At 39.6% G+C, this 14,583-nt stretch overlaps 1 protein-coding gene across 2 annotated transcripts in view; it reads right to left on the bottom strand.

Annotated features, from left to right (window-relative positions):
• Positions 1 to 441: 441 nt before the first annotated feature.
• lcmt2 (leucine carboxyl methyltransferase 2) overlaps positions 442 to 14,583 on the bottom strand; it is a 39,167-nt gene continuing 25,025 nt past the window's right edge. For both annotated transcript variants that reach the window (XM_072261568.1, XM_072261569.1), the window contains exons 10-14: positions 11,997 to 12,221; positions 11,030 to 11,127; positions 7,497 to 7,684; positions 4,783 to 4,918; positions 442 to 3,370 (exon numbers count right to left, since the gene is read on the bottom strand). In XM_072261568.1, coding sequence (XP_072117669.1) covers positions 3,212 to 3,370; positions 4,783 to 4,918; positions 7,497 to 7,684; positions 11,030 to 11,127; positions 11,997 to 12,221 — 806 coding nt within the window. In that variant the 3' untranslated portion in view covers positions 442 to 3,211. The remainder of the gene's footprint in view (positions 3,371 to 4,782; positions 4,919 to 7,496; positions 7,685 to 11,029; positions 11,128 to 11,996; positions 12,222 to 14,583) is intronic.

Raw genomic sequence — 14,583 nt, 5'->3', positions numbered from 1 at the left:
GACAATACCTACAGCACACCTTGGTCCTGCAGTGATGTGCTGACGTAACTTTGTGCTCAAATCGCTGAAGTGGAACGTAAACCCTTGGCTTTCTTTGGAGATGAGAATGCTATCATTGAATCATAGTTGACATGTCATGCTTAGATAAAATGTTTGGCTTGTTTCCAATTGGAAAACACTGGACTTTTCCCATCTCAACTATATCAGAGAACAGCTATTAACACAAAGTCTAGTCAAATGGGAATATACAATCTCTACACTTTGACATCAATTCTTTCAGATCCCAATTGAAGAATAATTGGTCCAGAAGAAAGACAAATCCTTTCCTTTCAATTCATTTGTGAAAATTAATCTCCCTTAATTACATTATTGTTGCAGAATTTCAGTCATGCCCAAGAAATATCCATTGCCTTTTATTGATAACAAAATTGTCTCATGCATAAGTCAGGCAATATAAAGAAAGGCCAAGTTAAAGCTGAATAGATAGGACAGGGTAATTACCAACAGATCAGATCATATAGTTCAACACACTGCCAGAAGCAAAAATCTTAATCTTTCCAATTTAATTGTTATATTGTCTAAAGCCTTGTCACTGGTGAGGCCTCATCTTGAGTATCGTGAACAGTTTTGGGCCCCTCATCTCAGAAAAGACGTGCTGGCATTAAAAGGGTTCAGAAGAGGTTCACAAGGATGATTCCAGGAATGAAAGGGTTATCATACGAAGAACATTTGATGGCTCTGGGTCTTTACTCGCTGGAATTCAGAAGGATGAGGGGGAATCTCATTGAAACCTTTCAAATGTTGAAAGGCCTAGACGGAGTAGATGTGGAAAGGATGTTTTCCATGGTGGGAGAATCTAGGACAAGAGGGCACAGCCTCAGGATAGAGGGGCACCCTTTCAAAACAGAGATGCGGAGAAATTTCTTTAGCCAGAGAGTGGTGAATTTGTGGAATTTGTTGCCACATGCAGCTGTGGAGGCCAGATCATTGGGAGGCAGAGATTGATAGGTTCTTGATTGGACATGGCATCAAACGTTATGGGGAAAAGGCCAGGAATTGGGGTTGAGGAAGAGAAAAAAAAAGGATCAGCCATGATTGAATGGTGGAGTAGGGTCTATGGGCCAGATGGCTTAATTCTGCTCCTATGTCTTATGGTCTAAAGTCTATTTTCCTATAGCTTCCTAAAAATAAAAATTTTGTTTGTCCCCTTTTGGAAAGAAAAGTGAATTAATGTTCAAGCAAAACATAAAAAAAAGTTCAGTTTGCATATTACTGTACTGTGATGCTTTACAGAGAAAAGGCAGGAGAATGGGTTTGAGGGAAAATAAATCTGCCATGATTGAATGGTGCAGCAGACTCGATGGGTTGAATGATGTAATTCTGCTCCTAATTTCACTGTTTTATAGTTACAGGGAAACAAAATTATTGCCCATCATGGTGGTAACCCTGATTTGTCTGACCCTTTGAAGAAAACACATTCATTTACTGTTGGTCATTTTGTATTGTTTCAACATGCCAATGAAATTTCACTTAACAACATAAACAATGTAAGGAAGTACAAGTTATCCTCCAATATGGAGCACTTTTTAAATTTATTCCTTTGACTGTGTACAGAAATCCCTCAATTTAATAATTTACTATAACTGTTTGAAAGGCAATGCAAATTTTAATAGATGGGTTAGATCATAATTTGTCACAAGTCATTAACAAGTATGTATTTAATGGTATGACATTAGAAATATGTCAAGAAATGAATATCTGATATATTATCAACAGATAAATATAAGAGATTCTCTTAATTATATTTGCATCTGCACACCCTCAAATTGGTCACATTCTTAACATCAATTTGAAACAGCCTGTTATGGGTATCATTTCCTGTGTTAGAGTATAAAATTATTATCCAAAAAATAAGAAAATACGTATTTTCCAGAGGCAAAATTTTAAGAATTTTGTGTTCACGAGAGTGAGTTTCCTTCTAAAAGTTATAGGTATTTTGCTTGAGAACACAACAGCTCATTGTTCAAATCAAATCCGCAGGTTCAAACCATTCACATATACTCAACGGCCATTTTATTAGGTACACCTGTACACACACTCATTAATGGAAATATCTGATCAGCCAAGCATGTGGCGGCAACTCAATGCATAAATAGTTACTTTCCCCAAGCTGTAAGGCTGATCAACACCTCCACCCATTAACTCCACCATGACTTTATTATTTTGTGTTAGTCACCTTATGTACAGCCTCGTGTCACTTTATGGACACAATCACTATGTATTAAAGGTATCAGGCATTTATATTTATTGCATTTTTTTCTATTATTATTCTTTTTCTTTATGTTTTCTGTTCTTTTATGCTGTTTCAGATCTGGAGTAACAATTATTTGTTCTCCTTATAATGGCCAAGAGATTCAGTTGTTGTTCAGGCCAAACATCAGAATGGGGAAGAAATGTGATCTAAGTGACTTTGACCATGAAATGACTGTTGATGCCAGATAGGGTGGTTTGAGTATCTCAGAAACTGCTATCAACTCCTAGGATTTTCACGCACAACATTCTCAAGATTTTACAGAGAATGGTGTGAGAAACACCAAAAAAACATCCAGTGAGCAGCAGTTCTGTGGGTGAGAATGCCGTGTTAATGAGAGAGGTCAGAGAATGGCCAGACTAGTTCAAGCTGAGAGGAAGGCGAATAACCATGACCATAACCATAACAAAAGCGGTGTGCAGAAGAGCATCTCTGAACACACAACACATTGAACCTTGAAGTGGATGGGTTACAGCAACACAAAAACACGAACATACACTAAGTGACAAATTTATTAGGTACAGGAGGTGCCTAATAAAGTGGCAACTGAGTGTATTAAATCTATGCCAGCCACCAAATGATGGACAATTTAATTTAGAAAGTAGCTCAAATACAATACCATGAATGTTGACTAATTACTCAAACAATTACAGGTTGACATTCCTTCATATTTAGTGAGGATAAGACAAATGTGATGTAATATAAAACCAATACTCATAAATCTGGCAAAGTCTCATGGTGTAGCCAGGGTCACCGATAATTAAGTTCACAATATTTCATTTGTCACCTTTATGATATTCAGCAGATTCAGCTGTTGGCTTTAGGCCTCCAGGAGAAGTATTATTTCATAAAAGCTACAAACTGTACTCTAATTTTACTGTTGTGTTTCATTTTGTTGGGTCAGCTAATCTCAGGTAACTGTAACAAGACTGGTTGGTAATTCAGGTGTGTTCCAAATGAGAAGCAGTTCCCTCCTCCTCCTATGACCAGTACTTGGCGTTCCTTTGCCAACAGCAGACTACTGTGATTGTGTAACATTAGTGGCCACTTCACAGGGTTCTGTAATAGAGAAAATAATTAATAATCTGAAGACTAATGTCACATAATAGTCTGCCATATGGTGAATTTCTTTCCATTTTACCCTTGTTGGTGCATGGAGGAATGTGACATAAATATATTAAATGAAAAATTCAAGGCCAACATTTTGTTGTCATTCTGGTTACAACTTTTAGTGGCAATAATTATCTTTTATTTATTCACTTAATACTAAATTAAGTAAGGATTAATCATTTAGGAACTCCTGCAAAGAGACATGTACTTTTAGATACTCAGTTCCAAAACCTTCTTGGCAATCTAACTTTTTAGGCTTGACTGGTTGAACTTTGAATGGTTGAACATTTTTCCTCTTGTGCTCTACACCTCACCTTTAACCCCTGACTCCTCCCCCAATTTCCTCACTCTCTTATCTACTTCTCCGGTTTGTTGCTTCATCCTTTATGTCCCCTGGGGCATCCAATATGCATAGTCATAAATAAATACTTCAGCTTTAAAGCACTCAGAGAAATATTATAGAATTATAATTATCTTGTTAATGGTAACAAATCGTTACTTTTAGTCTCAATAATTTGAGGTATTTTTTTGTTCACTGATCTGTCATGCTCAGTGACTTGTGATAACAGAGGGCAGTCTGAACATTTGTGTGTCTACCAAATGACCATGGGCCGGATCATGAAAGGTAAAGTAGCATTTAATACCAAGTCAAGATACTGACAGGGTCTCTGTTCACCAAAATTTGTAGCTATAACAAAATAACAAATTGATCTGGGCTTCTGGAACAATATCAAGGTCTTGCAGGGATAGAGCTTGAATGACAAATTCTTGCTTTCTTTCTGATTAAGTAGGTTATTTTATTCTAAAATATAGAGCTACATCCTTTTACCTTCACTAGTAATTGTCACCAACAAGAAAAGTCATCGGATACACAGTCTTCAAAGGGTAATCTGCCATTACAATTCATTACTAATCTTGGGAAAAAAATCCTTGTCCTCTCTGCTCCTGACATTTGAGCTACTCAGGAATAAGGTTACCAGCAGTAAAAAAAAACACAACTTAAAAAGCTACGGTATAAAATTGTAACAGCTGGGAATAAAAATTAGACATTTTCTCCTCCAGCCATTAAAATTAATAAAGCAAATCCACAAGAGAATACAATTATACATTATTCACAGTCTTACTCACAGTTTCAACATAATCTAGAAAAATATGTTTACAGCTATGTCGTGCCACTGCCATATGACAACATTTCAGGGAATGAGCTTCTTTGGAATAAGTTGGTCATTCGCGTGCTGTACCTTTGATTATTACCAACAGGAAGCAAAATATGTAAATATGCTGGAGGGGAAAATTCCTGAGCCCAATACAACAGATGTTCTGTTTTTATCAGATATATTGCTCTAACACTGATTACTTGCCGTGCTGATGTAGTAGTTACAACTCCGTCCTGCTTTTAAATCAATAAGAGTTACTTCAGGATTTGAATCTGTGTGGATTGATACTCCTCCAAGCAAAATAAGTTTATCATCAAGAATATGTGCTGTGTGCGAGTACCTGAAAAATAAATGCAAACAACTTGAAGGCAATTTTAATGTCACTGGTCATCAACCACCCCTTGTTCCTCCTGCCCTCTGATACTGGAAAGTCCTTCTTTCAACATGTATGTTAAGGTCCAGTAATGTTGCAACCCTAACCCAAGTGAAATTTTAACCCAGGCTTGAGCAGGGAAACCAATTTGGACTTTTCTCTAGAATCATAGTAATATAACAATGAAGTGAATTTCCAGCTTCCTTTCTGGGTGGAAAGGAGAAGGACCTCCCAGCCCAAACTCCTCCATATTGTTCCATCAGTATTGGGAAGCTGGGAAGCTGCAAGTCATACAAGATTGCAAAGGTCAGCAGCCACTTCCAGACAAATTATATCTGTTCTTCACAGGAAGTGGCTGGTGATAGGGTGATAACAAATCTGGGGATATAAGATTGTCCAATTTTCTTATTCAAAAAAGAGAAGATCCTGAGAAGCAGGATTTATGAACATTTGGAGAGGAATAATATGATTAGGAATAGCCAGCATGGCTTTGCCAAAGGCATGTTGTGCCTTATGAGCCTGACTGAATTTTTTGAGGATGTGACTAAACACATTGATGAAGGTAGAGCAGTAAATGTAGTGTATATGGATTTCAGCAAAACATTTGAGAAGGTACCCCATGCAAGGCTTATTGAGAAAGCAAGGAGACATGGGATCCAAGGGGATATTGCTTTGCGAATCCAGAACTGGCTTGCCCACAGAAGGCAAGGAGTGTTTGTAGATGGGTCATATTCTGCATGGAGGCCGGTGACCAGTGGTGTGCCTCAGGGATCTGTTCTGGGACTCCTTCTCTTCGTGATTTTTATAAATGACCTGGATGAGGAAGTGGAGGGATGGGTTAGTAAATTTGCTGATGACTCAAAGGTTGGGGGTGTTGTGGATAGTGTGGAGGGCTGTTAGAGGTTATAGCAGGACACTAATAGGATGCAAAACTGGGCTGAGAAGTGGCAGATAGAGTTCAACCCAGATAATTGTGAGTTGGTTCATTTTAATAGGTCAAATATGATGGCAGAATATAGTATTAATGGTAAGGCTCTTGGCAGTGTGGAGGATCAGAGGGATCTTGGGGTCCAAGCCCAAAGGACACTCAAAGCTGCTGCGCAGGTTGACTGTTTGGTTAAGAAGGCATACGGTGTATTGGCCTTCATCAACCATGGGATTGAGTTCAAGAGCCGAGAGGTAGTGTTACAGCTATATAGGACCCTGGTCAGACAGTTCTGGTCACCTCACTACAGGAAGGATGTGGAAACCATAGAAAGGACGCAGAGATTTACAAGGATGTTGCCTGGATTGGGGGCATGCCCTATGAAAAAAAAGGTTGAGTGAACTTGATCTTTTCTCCTTGGAGCGCTGGGGGACGAGAGGTGACCTGATAGAGGTGTATAAGATGATGAGAGGCATTGATTGTGTGGATAGTCAGAGGCTTTTTTTCCCAGGGCTGAAATGGCTAACATGAGAGGGCACAGTTTTAAGGTGCTTCGAAGTAGGTACAGAGGAGATGTCAGGGGTAAGTTTTTTTACACAGAGAGTGGTGAGTGCGTGGAATGGGTTGCTGGTGACGGTGGTGGAGGCGGAAACGATGGGGTCTTTTAAGAGACTCCTGGATGGATACATGGAACTCAGAAAAATAGAAAGCTATGGGTAACCCTACATAATTTCTAAAGTACGTACATGTGTGGCTCAGCTTTGTGGGCCGAAGGGCCTGTATTGCGCTGTAGGTTTTTCTATGTTTCTAAAAATCTCCGGTGTTAAAAATCACATCACATATGCATTCGGGTAAACTTCCAATTTTCCTCTATACTGTATTATTTACCAGGAAGTATTTAATTTGCTTAAGTCTTCACAGGATAGATACTTGAATAATGACTGCTTTTCCTTAAAATGTAAAGACTCACTCAGGCTTACTTCTTGTAGTTTTAACCATTCTGACAATGGGTACTCTGTATTAAAAAGTTATAAGTATCAATTTGAAAGCACATAAAAAGTAAAAATTAAATCAGTATTTGTTGATATTTCACATACATGGTAATCCTTCCAGGTCTTCCACACAAAATAAATCTTACTCATCTGAGAATCTGAAGTTAAGAGCCCTGGGACTGTTAGGGCGTATTCTGGAGTTACGATATATGGAAAATATATCATAGCACTAGCCAGTCTTCAGACCTGAACGTGGGTTGTACACAGATCAACCTGTCATCATCTGAAGATGTAGGCAAAAGTATGAAGGGCAGAGGAAACAAGAGGGAGAAGGAGGGAGAGAGGAAGAGAGGGTGAGGATGAGGGGAGAGGGGGTGGAGAGGAGGGAGGAGGGACAGGGACAGGGGGAGAGGGGACAGGGGGAGAGGGGAGAGGGGGAGGGGGAGGGGGAGGGGGAGGGGGAGGGGGAGAGGGGAGGGGGAGGGGGAGGGGGAGGGGGAGAGGGGGAGGAGGAGAGGGGGAGGGGGAGAGGGGGAGGGGGAGAGGGGGAGGGGGAGAGGGGGAGGGGGAGAGGGGAGAGGAAAATAGCAATTTTATTTTTTGCTATTAAAATAATCCATATTATTACCGCGGAATGACAGAAGAAATCATTTGTATTCTTTCCCAAACAAAACCAGACAAAGTTGGTTTAAGATAGAAGACAGATCCCAAAGGAACTTGTGCTGTTCCCAATCCACCAGTAATCACAACACCACCCTTCCACGCACACGCACTGTGGGAATGACTGCCTTCCGGCGGAGGACCATCCACTGGGATCTGTAAAGCACACACATTGTGTAACAGATTAGCAGGCTGTTTTGCTTTGTTTTTAGAATATGAACATCAACCAATTTCAAACTGTTAACTGTTTTTCCTAATGGATACTTAAGTTCTAATGGAGGACACTAGTGAAATATTTAGCATAGTAAATGAGTCTAGGTATGTCATTACCCTATCTTTGAGGTTGCTTTATCAAACTTACTCCACAAAAGGAATTAGACTTTCTAGCCTAGACTATATTGGGTTATCCCTGTGCTGTCTTTTAAATATCAACATTATATTAACAACTTCCCAATCAACTTTTCCTCTTCCACATTCTGCATATATTGTCAAATACCTATTAGTCACTTCATGAGTATTCTTGCATAAAATCTATTGTAAAGGATTGCAGTACAGAATCAGTGATATACAGCATAGAAAGAGAAACCTTGTCTCACTGAGTCACCACCAAGCATCAACCACTCATTTACACTAATCCTACATTAAACATGTTTTTATTCTCCCATCAGTCTCTACAACTCTTCTTGCACTCTGCCATTCACCTGTACAGTGGAGGAGATTTACGCTTACCAACACATTTGTCTTTGGGCTGTGAGAATGAACTGGCACACCCAGAGCAAACCCAAGTGGTCTGAAGGATACTGTGCAAGCTGTGTGCAATTCCAGTTTAGGTTGACTCCCAGCCTGTCTATATTCCATTTGTGTTTACTTCATAACTTCCTTCACTCAAACATCTTTCCAGTCTCCTTTGTAAATGCCAAGAATGTGACTTGATTTTACATATCTCCCCTTCCTTGGTCACGCAAGATTATATCACCTTAGGGGACCCTTTAATTTCCTTAAAATAAATCAAGTTTTAGAAACGTTTATTAAAGATTGAATCCTTGAAGGTGCCAACAAATGGATAGAAGAAAGGCACTGCAATCGACTAAAGGCAACTACAGTGGCATGACAGAGGAGTTGGCCAAAGCTGACTCAAAGGAGACCCTAACAAGGGTGATGGTGAAGAAGCAGGGGTTTCTGGGAGTAATTCGGAAGACACAGGTTCATTTTATCCTGAAGAAGAAACATTCTAAAGGGAGGATGAAGCAACCGTGGTTGACAAGAGAAGTCAAAAGTAACATAAAGGCAGCACAGCAGTTGGCATATCGCTTTACAGCAGTAGCTGTAAGATCGCGGTTCGATTCCTGCCACTGTCTGTAAGGTGTTTGTACATCCTCCCGGTGGCCATGTGGGATTCCTCCCACATTCCAAAGACACACAGATGGATTAGTGAGTTGTTGGCATGCTATGTTGATGTTAGAAGCGTGGTGACATTTGTGGCCTGCTCAGCACAGTCCTTGCTGATTTGTGTTGAGCCAAATTACACATTTCATTCCAGAATGGAGATGTCGTCCTTCTTCAAAGAAGGGAGCTTCCCTTCCTCCACCATCAATACTGCCCTCAACTGCATCTCTTCCTTTTCACGCACGTCTGTCCTCACTCCATCCTCTCACTACCCCGCCAGGGATAGGGTTCCTCTTGTCTTCACTTACCATCCCAGCAGCCTCCACATTCAGCAAATAATTCTCTATGAATTCCACCATCTCCAACAGGATTGCACCATCAAGCACATCTTTCCATCCCCCCCACTTTCTGCTTTCCACAGGGATCTTTCCCTACACGACTCCCTTGTCCCTCCCCACTGATCTCCCTCCTGGCACTTACCCTTGCAAGTGGAACAAGTGCTATACCTCCTCCCTACCATTCAGGGCCCCGAACTGTCCTTCCCGGTCAGATGACACATCACCTGCGCGTCTATTGGGGTCATCTATTGTGTCTGGTGCTCCCAGAGTGGCCCCTTGTATATCGGTGAGACCCGACGTAGATTGGGAGACTGCTTCGCCCAGCACCTACGTTCCATCCCCAGAAAAAGAGGGATCTCCCAGTGGCCACCCATTTTAATTCCACATCCCATTCCCATTCTGACACATCAGTCCCTGGCCTCCTCTACTGCTGCAGTGTGGCCACACTCAGCTTGGAGGAGCAACACCTTATATTCTGTCTGGGTAGCCTCCAACCTGATGACATGAACATCGATTTCTTCAACTTTCAGTCATGCTCCCCCACCAACCTACCCTTCTCCATTCCGCATTCCCTTTCCGCTCTCTCACCTTATCTCCTTACCTGCCCATCATCTCCTTCTGGTGCTCCTTCCCCCCTTTTCTTTCTTCCATGACCTTCTGTCCTCTCTTATCAGATTCCCCCTCCTCCAGCCCTGTATCTCTTTCACCAATCAACCTCCCAGCTCTTTATTTCACCCCTCCCCCTCTAGCATTCACCTTTCACCTTGTGATTCTCCTCCCCTCCTCCCTCCTTCTAACTTTGACTCCTCATCTTTTTTTTCTCCAGTCCAAACAAAGGGTCTCGGCCCAAAACTTTGACTGTACTCTTTTCCAGATGCTACTTGGCTTGCTGAGTTCCGCCAGCATCTTTGTGTGTGTTGCTTGGATTCCCAGCATCTGCAGGTTTTCTCTTGTTTGATGCATTTCACTGTATGTTTTAATGTTTTGATGTACATGTGACTTAAAAAAGCTGACCTTTTTACCTTTAAAACAGCACAACAAACAACAGGAAAACAGAGGATTTGGAGGATTCTAAAAACTAACAGAAAGCAACCAAAAATTAATAAGGTGAGAAAAGATGAAAAATGCAGATATAAGAGGAATCCAAAGGCTTTTTTCAGATATATTAAGAGCAAACGAGAAGCAAGAGTGGACATTGGACTCCTGGAACATGTTGCTGGAGAAATAATAGTAATGGGAAACAAAGAAATGGTGGATAAACTGAAGAAGTATTTGTGTCAATATTTACTGTGGAAGATACCAGCAACATGCCAGAAATTTGAGAGTCAGGGAGCAGAAGTGTGTAGAATCACCATTATTGAAGAGAAGCTACTTGGGACGTTGAAAAAGTTTGATGGTGGAAAAGTCACCTGGACCTGATGGACAAAACACCAGGGTTCTGAAAGGGGTAGCTGAAGAGAATGTGGAGGCATCTTTCAAGAATCACCAGAGTCAGCAATTCCATTATTAAGGATGAGGTTTCAGGCTACTTGGAAGCACATGATAAAATATTCCGAAGTCAGTATGGTGTACTTAAGGGGAGATCTTGTCTGGCAAATCTGTTGGAATTCTTTGAGGAAGTAACAAGCAGAATAGACTCAGGAGAGTCAGTGGATGTTATTTACTTGGATTTTCATTAAAGTCTACTCCCAAAATATTAATTATCTTGCTTTCTCCACATAAACTCACTGTAATGTTGAATATTTGCAGCAGTTCATGTTTTGATTTCTGAACTTACATTTGTCCAGCTGTAATCTTTCAGATTGAGGAAATGCCAGTCACCTAGTACCAACTCTTTGGACGAGCGACCACCATAAATGAACAGATAGTTCTGGTCTTTAAAAGAAAATGCATTGACCTTCAATTAGAGATAAATATATTCTTTAGATCTATTATTTTCTAGAGTTCCTTATCAAAGTAATAAAACAGAATCTGGAGGCCTTTGGAGACAGTGAACTCTTTGTCATTTTGAAACTCAGTCACTGATCCCTAATTGGAATTGGCTCTAAAGCTAAACCTCCAACAGAAGTACCTTGTAGGCAGATGCCAAACAGAGGAATTTGTGATCTAAGTTTTGGATTCCTTTCTCAAACATTATAGGTCCTAAGGTACTACTTCAAATACAGAAGAAGTAATCCTGGTATTCTGGCTAACGTTAATCTCTTAAACCAAAACTTCAAAGAATGGATTATATGGTTAATCTGTTTTTATTTAATAGGATATTGCTTTGTAAAAACTGGGGGTATATTACAATTTTTTAGAATATCTCATTGGCTGTAAAGAAATTTATAAAGCCTTGAGCTTGTGTAACACACTATATAACTTCAAATCTTTCTTTAATAACATTTTACAAAAAAAACAAATCTGAGGGTCTTTCCATACAGTATTCCTTCCATGTAATTAAGTTTCCCTTTTTATGTGTCAGGTCAAATTTTATATAATGTTACCATTGACCTGCTAGGACAGTATCTTAAAATTTGTCCAGATTACCAAATAGGGGATTTTGATAGATTTCTTCTATCTAAACAGCTGACTTCTTTCCCTTTTTTTGTTTTTTAAAAAAATTATCAGTGAGCATTCATGAAGCTATAAATCAGAGGAGAAATAGACAGAATGATTTGAAATCTTTCAGCCTTTTGTCTAGTTGTTTTGTAATTAATAGTCCCTTATATCTTACATGACTTGTTCTTGTGTTTTATTTTTACCTTTGTAAATCACTTCTGTTGCTGTGTGCCGCCAGCGTGGTGACGGCATGGTGCCACTGCATTCAATTGCCTTTAATGACAAGCTGACATTGGAGATGCCACCATTGCCTGTGTCACATCTCAAACAAAGAACACTTGTGACTGGCTTCAGTGGAGACGTGCGGCCGCCAATGATTATACAACGACCATCACTGAGTGCGGTCATGCTGTGAAACATTCGCTCAGCTGAAAATAAACAAAAAAATTACAAGTTCAATGCACAAACAGAATAGGTTGCAGTTTAAAAGAATGTTTAGTTAACCTATCAAGAATAAAGACTCTTAAGTGCCATCAAAGCTGACAGATTTTAGCAAAATTCACCAAATTTACATTGTTTCTAAATAGGTTTCCCTGAATTATCTTTTGATTTTAAAAGTAGTAATTAGGAATACATTAGAAACAGACTATTATGTACTGCATACAGAAAAACAAGGATTGAATTGTATGATGATCAAGAAGAATTACTTTTTAAAATTTACTTACCAAATGGTTTACTAAGAGCTGACTGTTTTGTTCATTGAAGTTCAATGACTAAATAAATAGCAATAATTTGTTTTAAAATAGTGATTGGCCTCTTTAACAGCAGGGGGCAATGCAGCCAAGCCCAACTGAGCTCTCAACAGCAACCACATACAAGTGCCTCCAGCAGAGATCAGTGAAACCAAGTTGGAATCTACACAGCCAACTGGAGAACCAGAATTAAAAATAGAAACTGCTGAAAATGTTCAGCGAATCAGGCAGTACTCATGCAAAGAGAAACAGAATTAATTTTACCAATCTGTTTGCCTTTCCACAGATGTCGCTTGACCTGCTGAGTGTTTCCACCATTTGCAGTTTTATGATTTTCATTTACTGGAGAACCAAGATCACTCAAATCAACAAATTGAGAGGAGCAGAAGCTGAAATAGCAGTGTATCCTAGTAACAGCTCAGTTATTAGCAAGATGAACTTGCTAACCCATAGGGAAGTCAGAAATACAAACAAGGACATATTCACACACGCATTAGAGGTTACAATATAAATATAGTGACAAACATGTACATTTTATGAACAAATGCTCATACCAATTTACACCATAAATCTTTTAACATTCATTTTCAGGATTCAGGTATTACTTCCAAGGCCAGCATACAATTAGGTGGTAATGGGCTATTCTTTGAACCACCACAGTCCTTCTAATTAAGATACACTCATAATGCTGGTGGGCAGAGAATTCCAGGATTTAGACTCAATAATGAAGGACAAGTAATATATTACCAAGTTAGGATTGTGGGCAACTTGGAGGGGAACCTGAAGGTGGGGTTTTCTATTGCAGATGTAGCTCTTACCTTTCTTGGTGGTAAACATTGCAGGACTGGGAGCAGCTGTAAGTGAGAAAGACTAGGAGATTAACAGCAGAGCATTTTGTAGATGGTACAGATTGTAGCCCTTGTGCACCAGGGATGGTTGGAATGAATACTTAGGGAGGTTGATGAGGTGTCAATCAAGGAGACTATTTTGTTCTGGATGGCATCAATCTTTATTGGATGCTGTTGGTGCTGTATTCAAGTGGAGAGTTTTACATAATGCTCCTTTGTAGGTTGTGGAAAGGCCTTTGGGTATCGGGGGATGAGTCACTCATTGCAAGATACCAGCCTCTGGCTTGTTCTAGTAGCCACAGCATTGATGTGGCTGGTCCAGTTTAGCTTCTGGTTAAGTGTAACTCCCAAGATATCGATGGTGAGGGACTTACTGATTGAATGTGATTCTGATGGAAATTCTATTGAATGGGAAAGGGAAGTGGTTAGACTCTCTCATAGTTACTTCACACAAATTTGCAATTGGTGTTCAACTTTAAATTAACAACCATGATGTTGAGAAACAGGTGTTTTTTGCCACTTAATATTATAGTTATGTATGGAGTGCAGGCAAACTTTACATTATAGCCATTCAGGTTTTAGAAACTACCCTTACAGAATTCAAAAATAACTACCAAAAAAATTGAGATACAGAATAAAATTGGCTCTTACATAACTTACGTGAAAAAAATAAACACAAAATATACTTTTCCAATTTGTGTTTCTTGATGCATGTTCAGGTGATGTGCCTTTATATTACAGAAGATTGCAATACAGGTGCCCCTGCTTCACGAAGGTTCACTTTACATCACTTCGCTTTTATGAAAGACCTACATTAGTACCTGTTTTCGCTAACCGAAAGAGAATTTTTGCTTTTACGAAAAAAGATGCCTGCTTTAATTTTGTGTTTACCCCTAGAAAGACTACCACGACCGTAAAGCCTTGCGTGGGCAGGTATGTGCGCATGTGTGTATGTGCCAATTTTTTTCTACAAATCAATTTTGGTTAAATCTTCCTGATTCTGTTAAGTGAAACTACATTGTACATACATTATTTCTACTTTATATAGGCTGTGTATTTATCATATCATTCCTGCTTGTGCTATATATTAGTGTTATTTTAGGTTTTATGTGCTATTTGGTATGATTTGGCAGGTTATTTTTTGGGTCTGGGAACGCTCAAAAATTTTTCCCATATAAATTAGTGGTAAT

Source organism: Mobula birostris, chromosome 6 (assembly GCF_030028105.1).
Source record: "Mobula birostris isolate sMobBir1 chromosome 6, sMobBir1.hap1, whole genome shotgun sequence".
NCBI lineage: Eukaryota > Metazoa > Chordata > Chondrichthyes > Myliobatiformes > Myliobatidae > Mobula > Mobula birostris.
The sequence above is the reverse complement of the archived record's forward strand: the minus strand, read 5'-3'. Positions and strand labels throughout refer to the sequence as shown.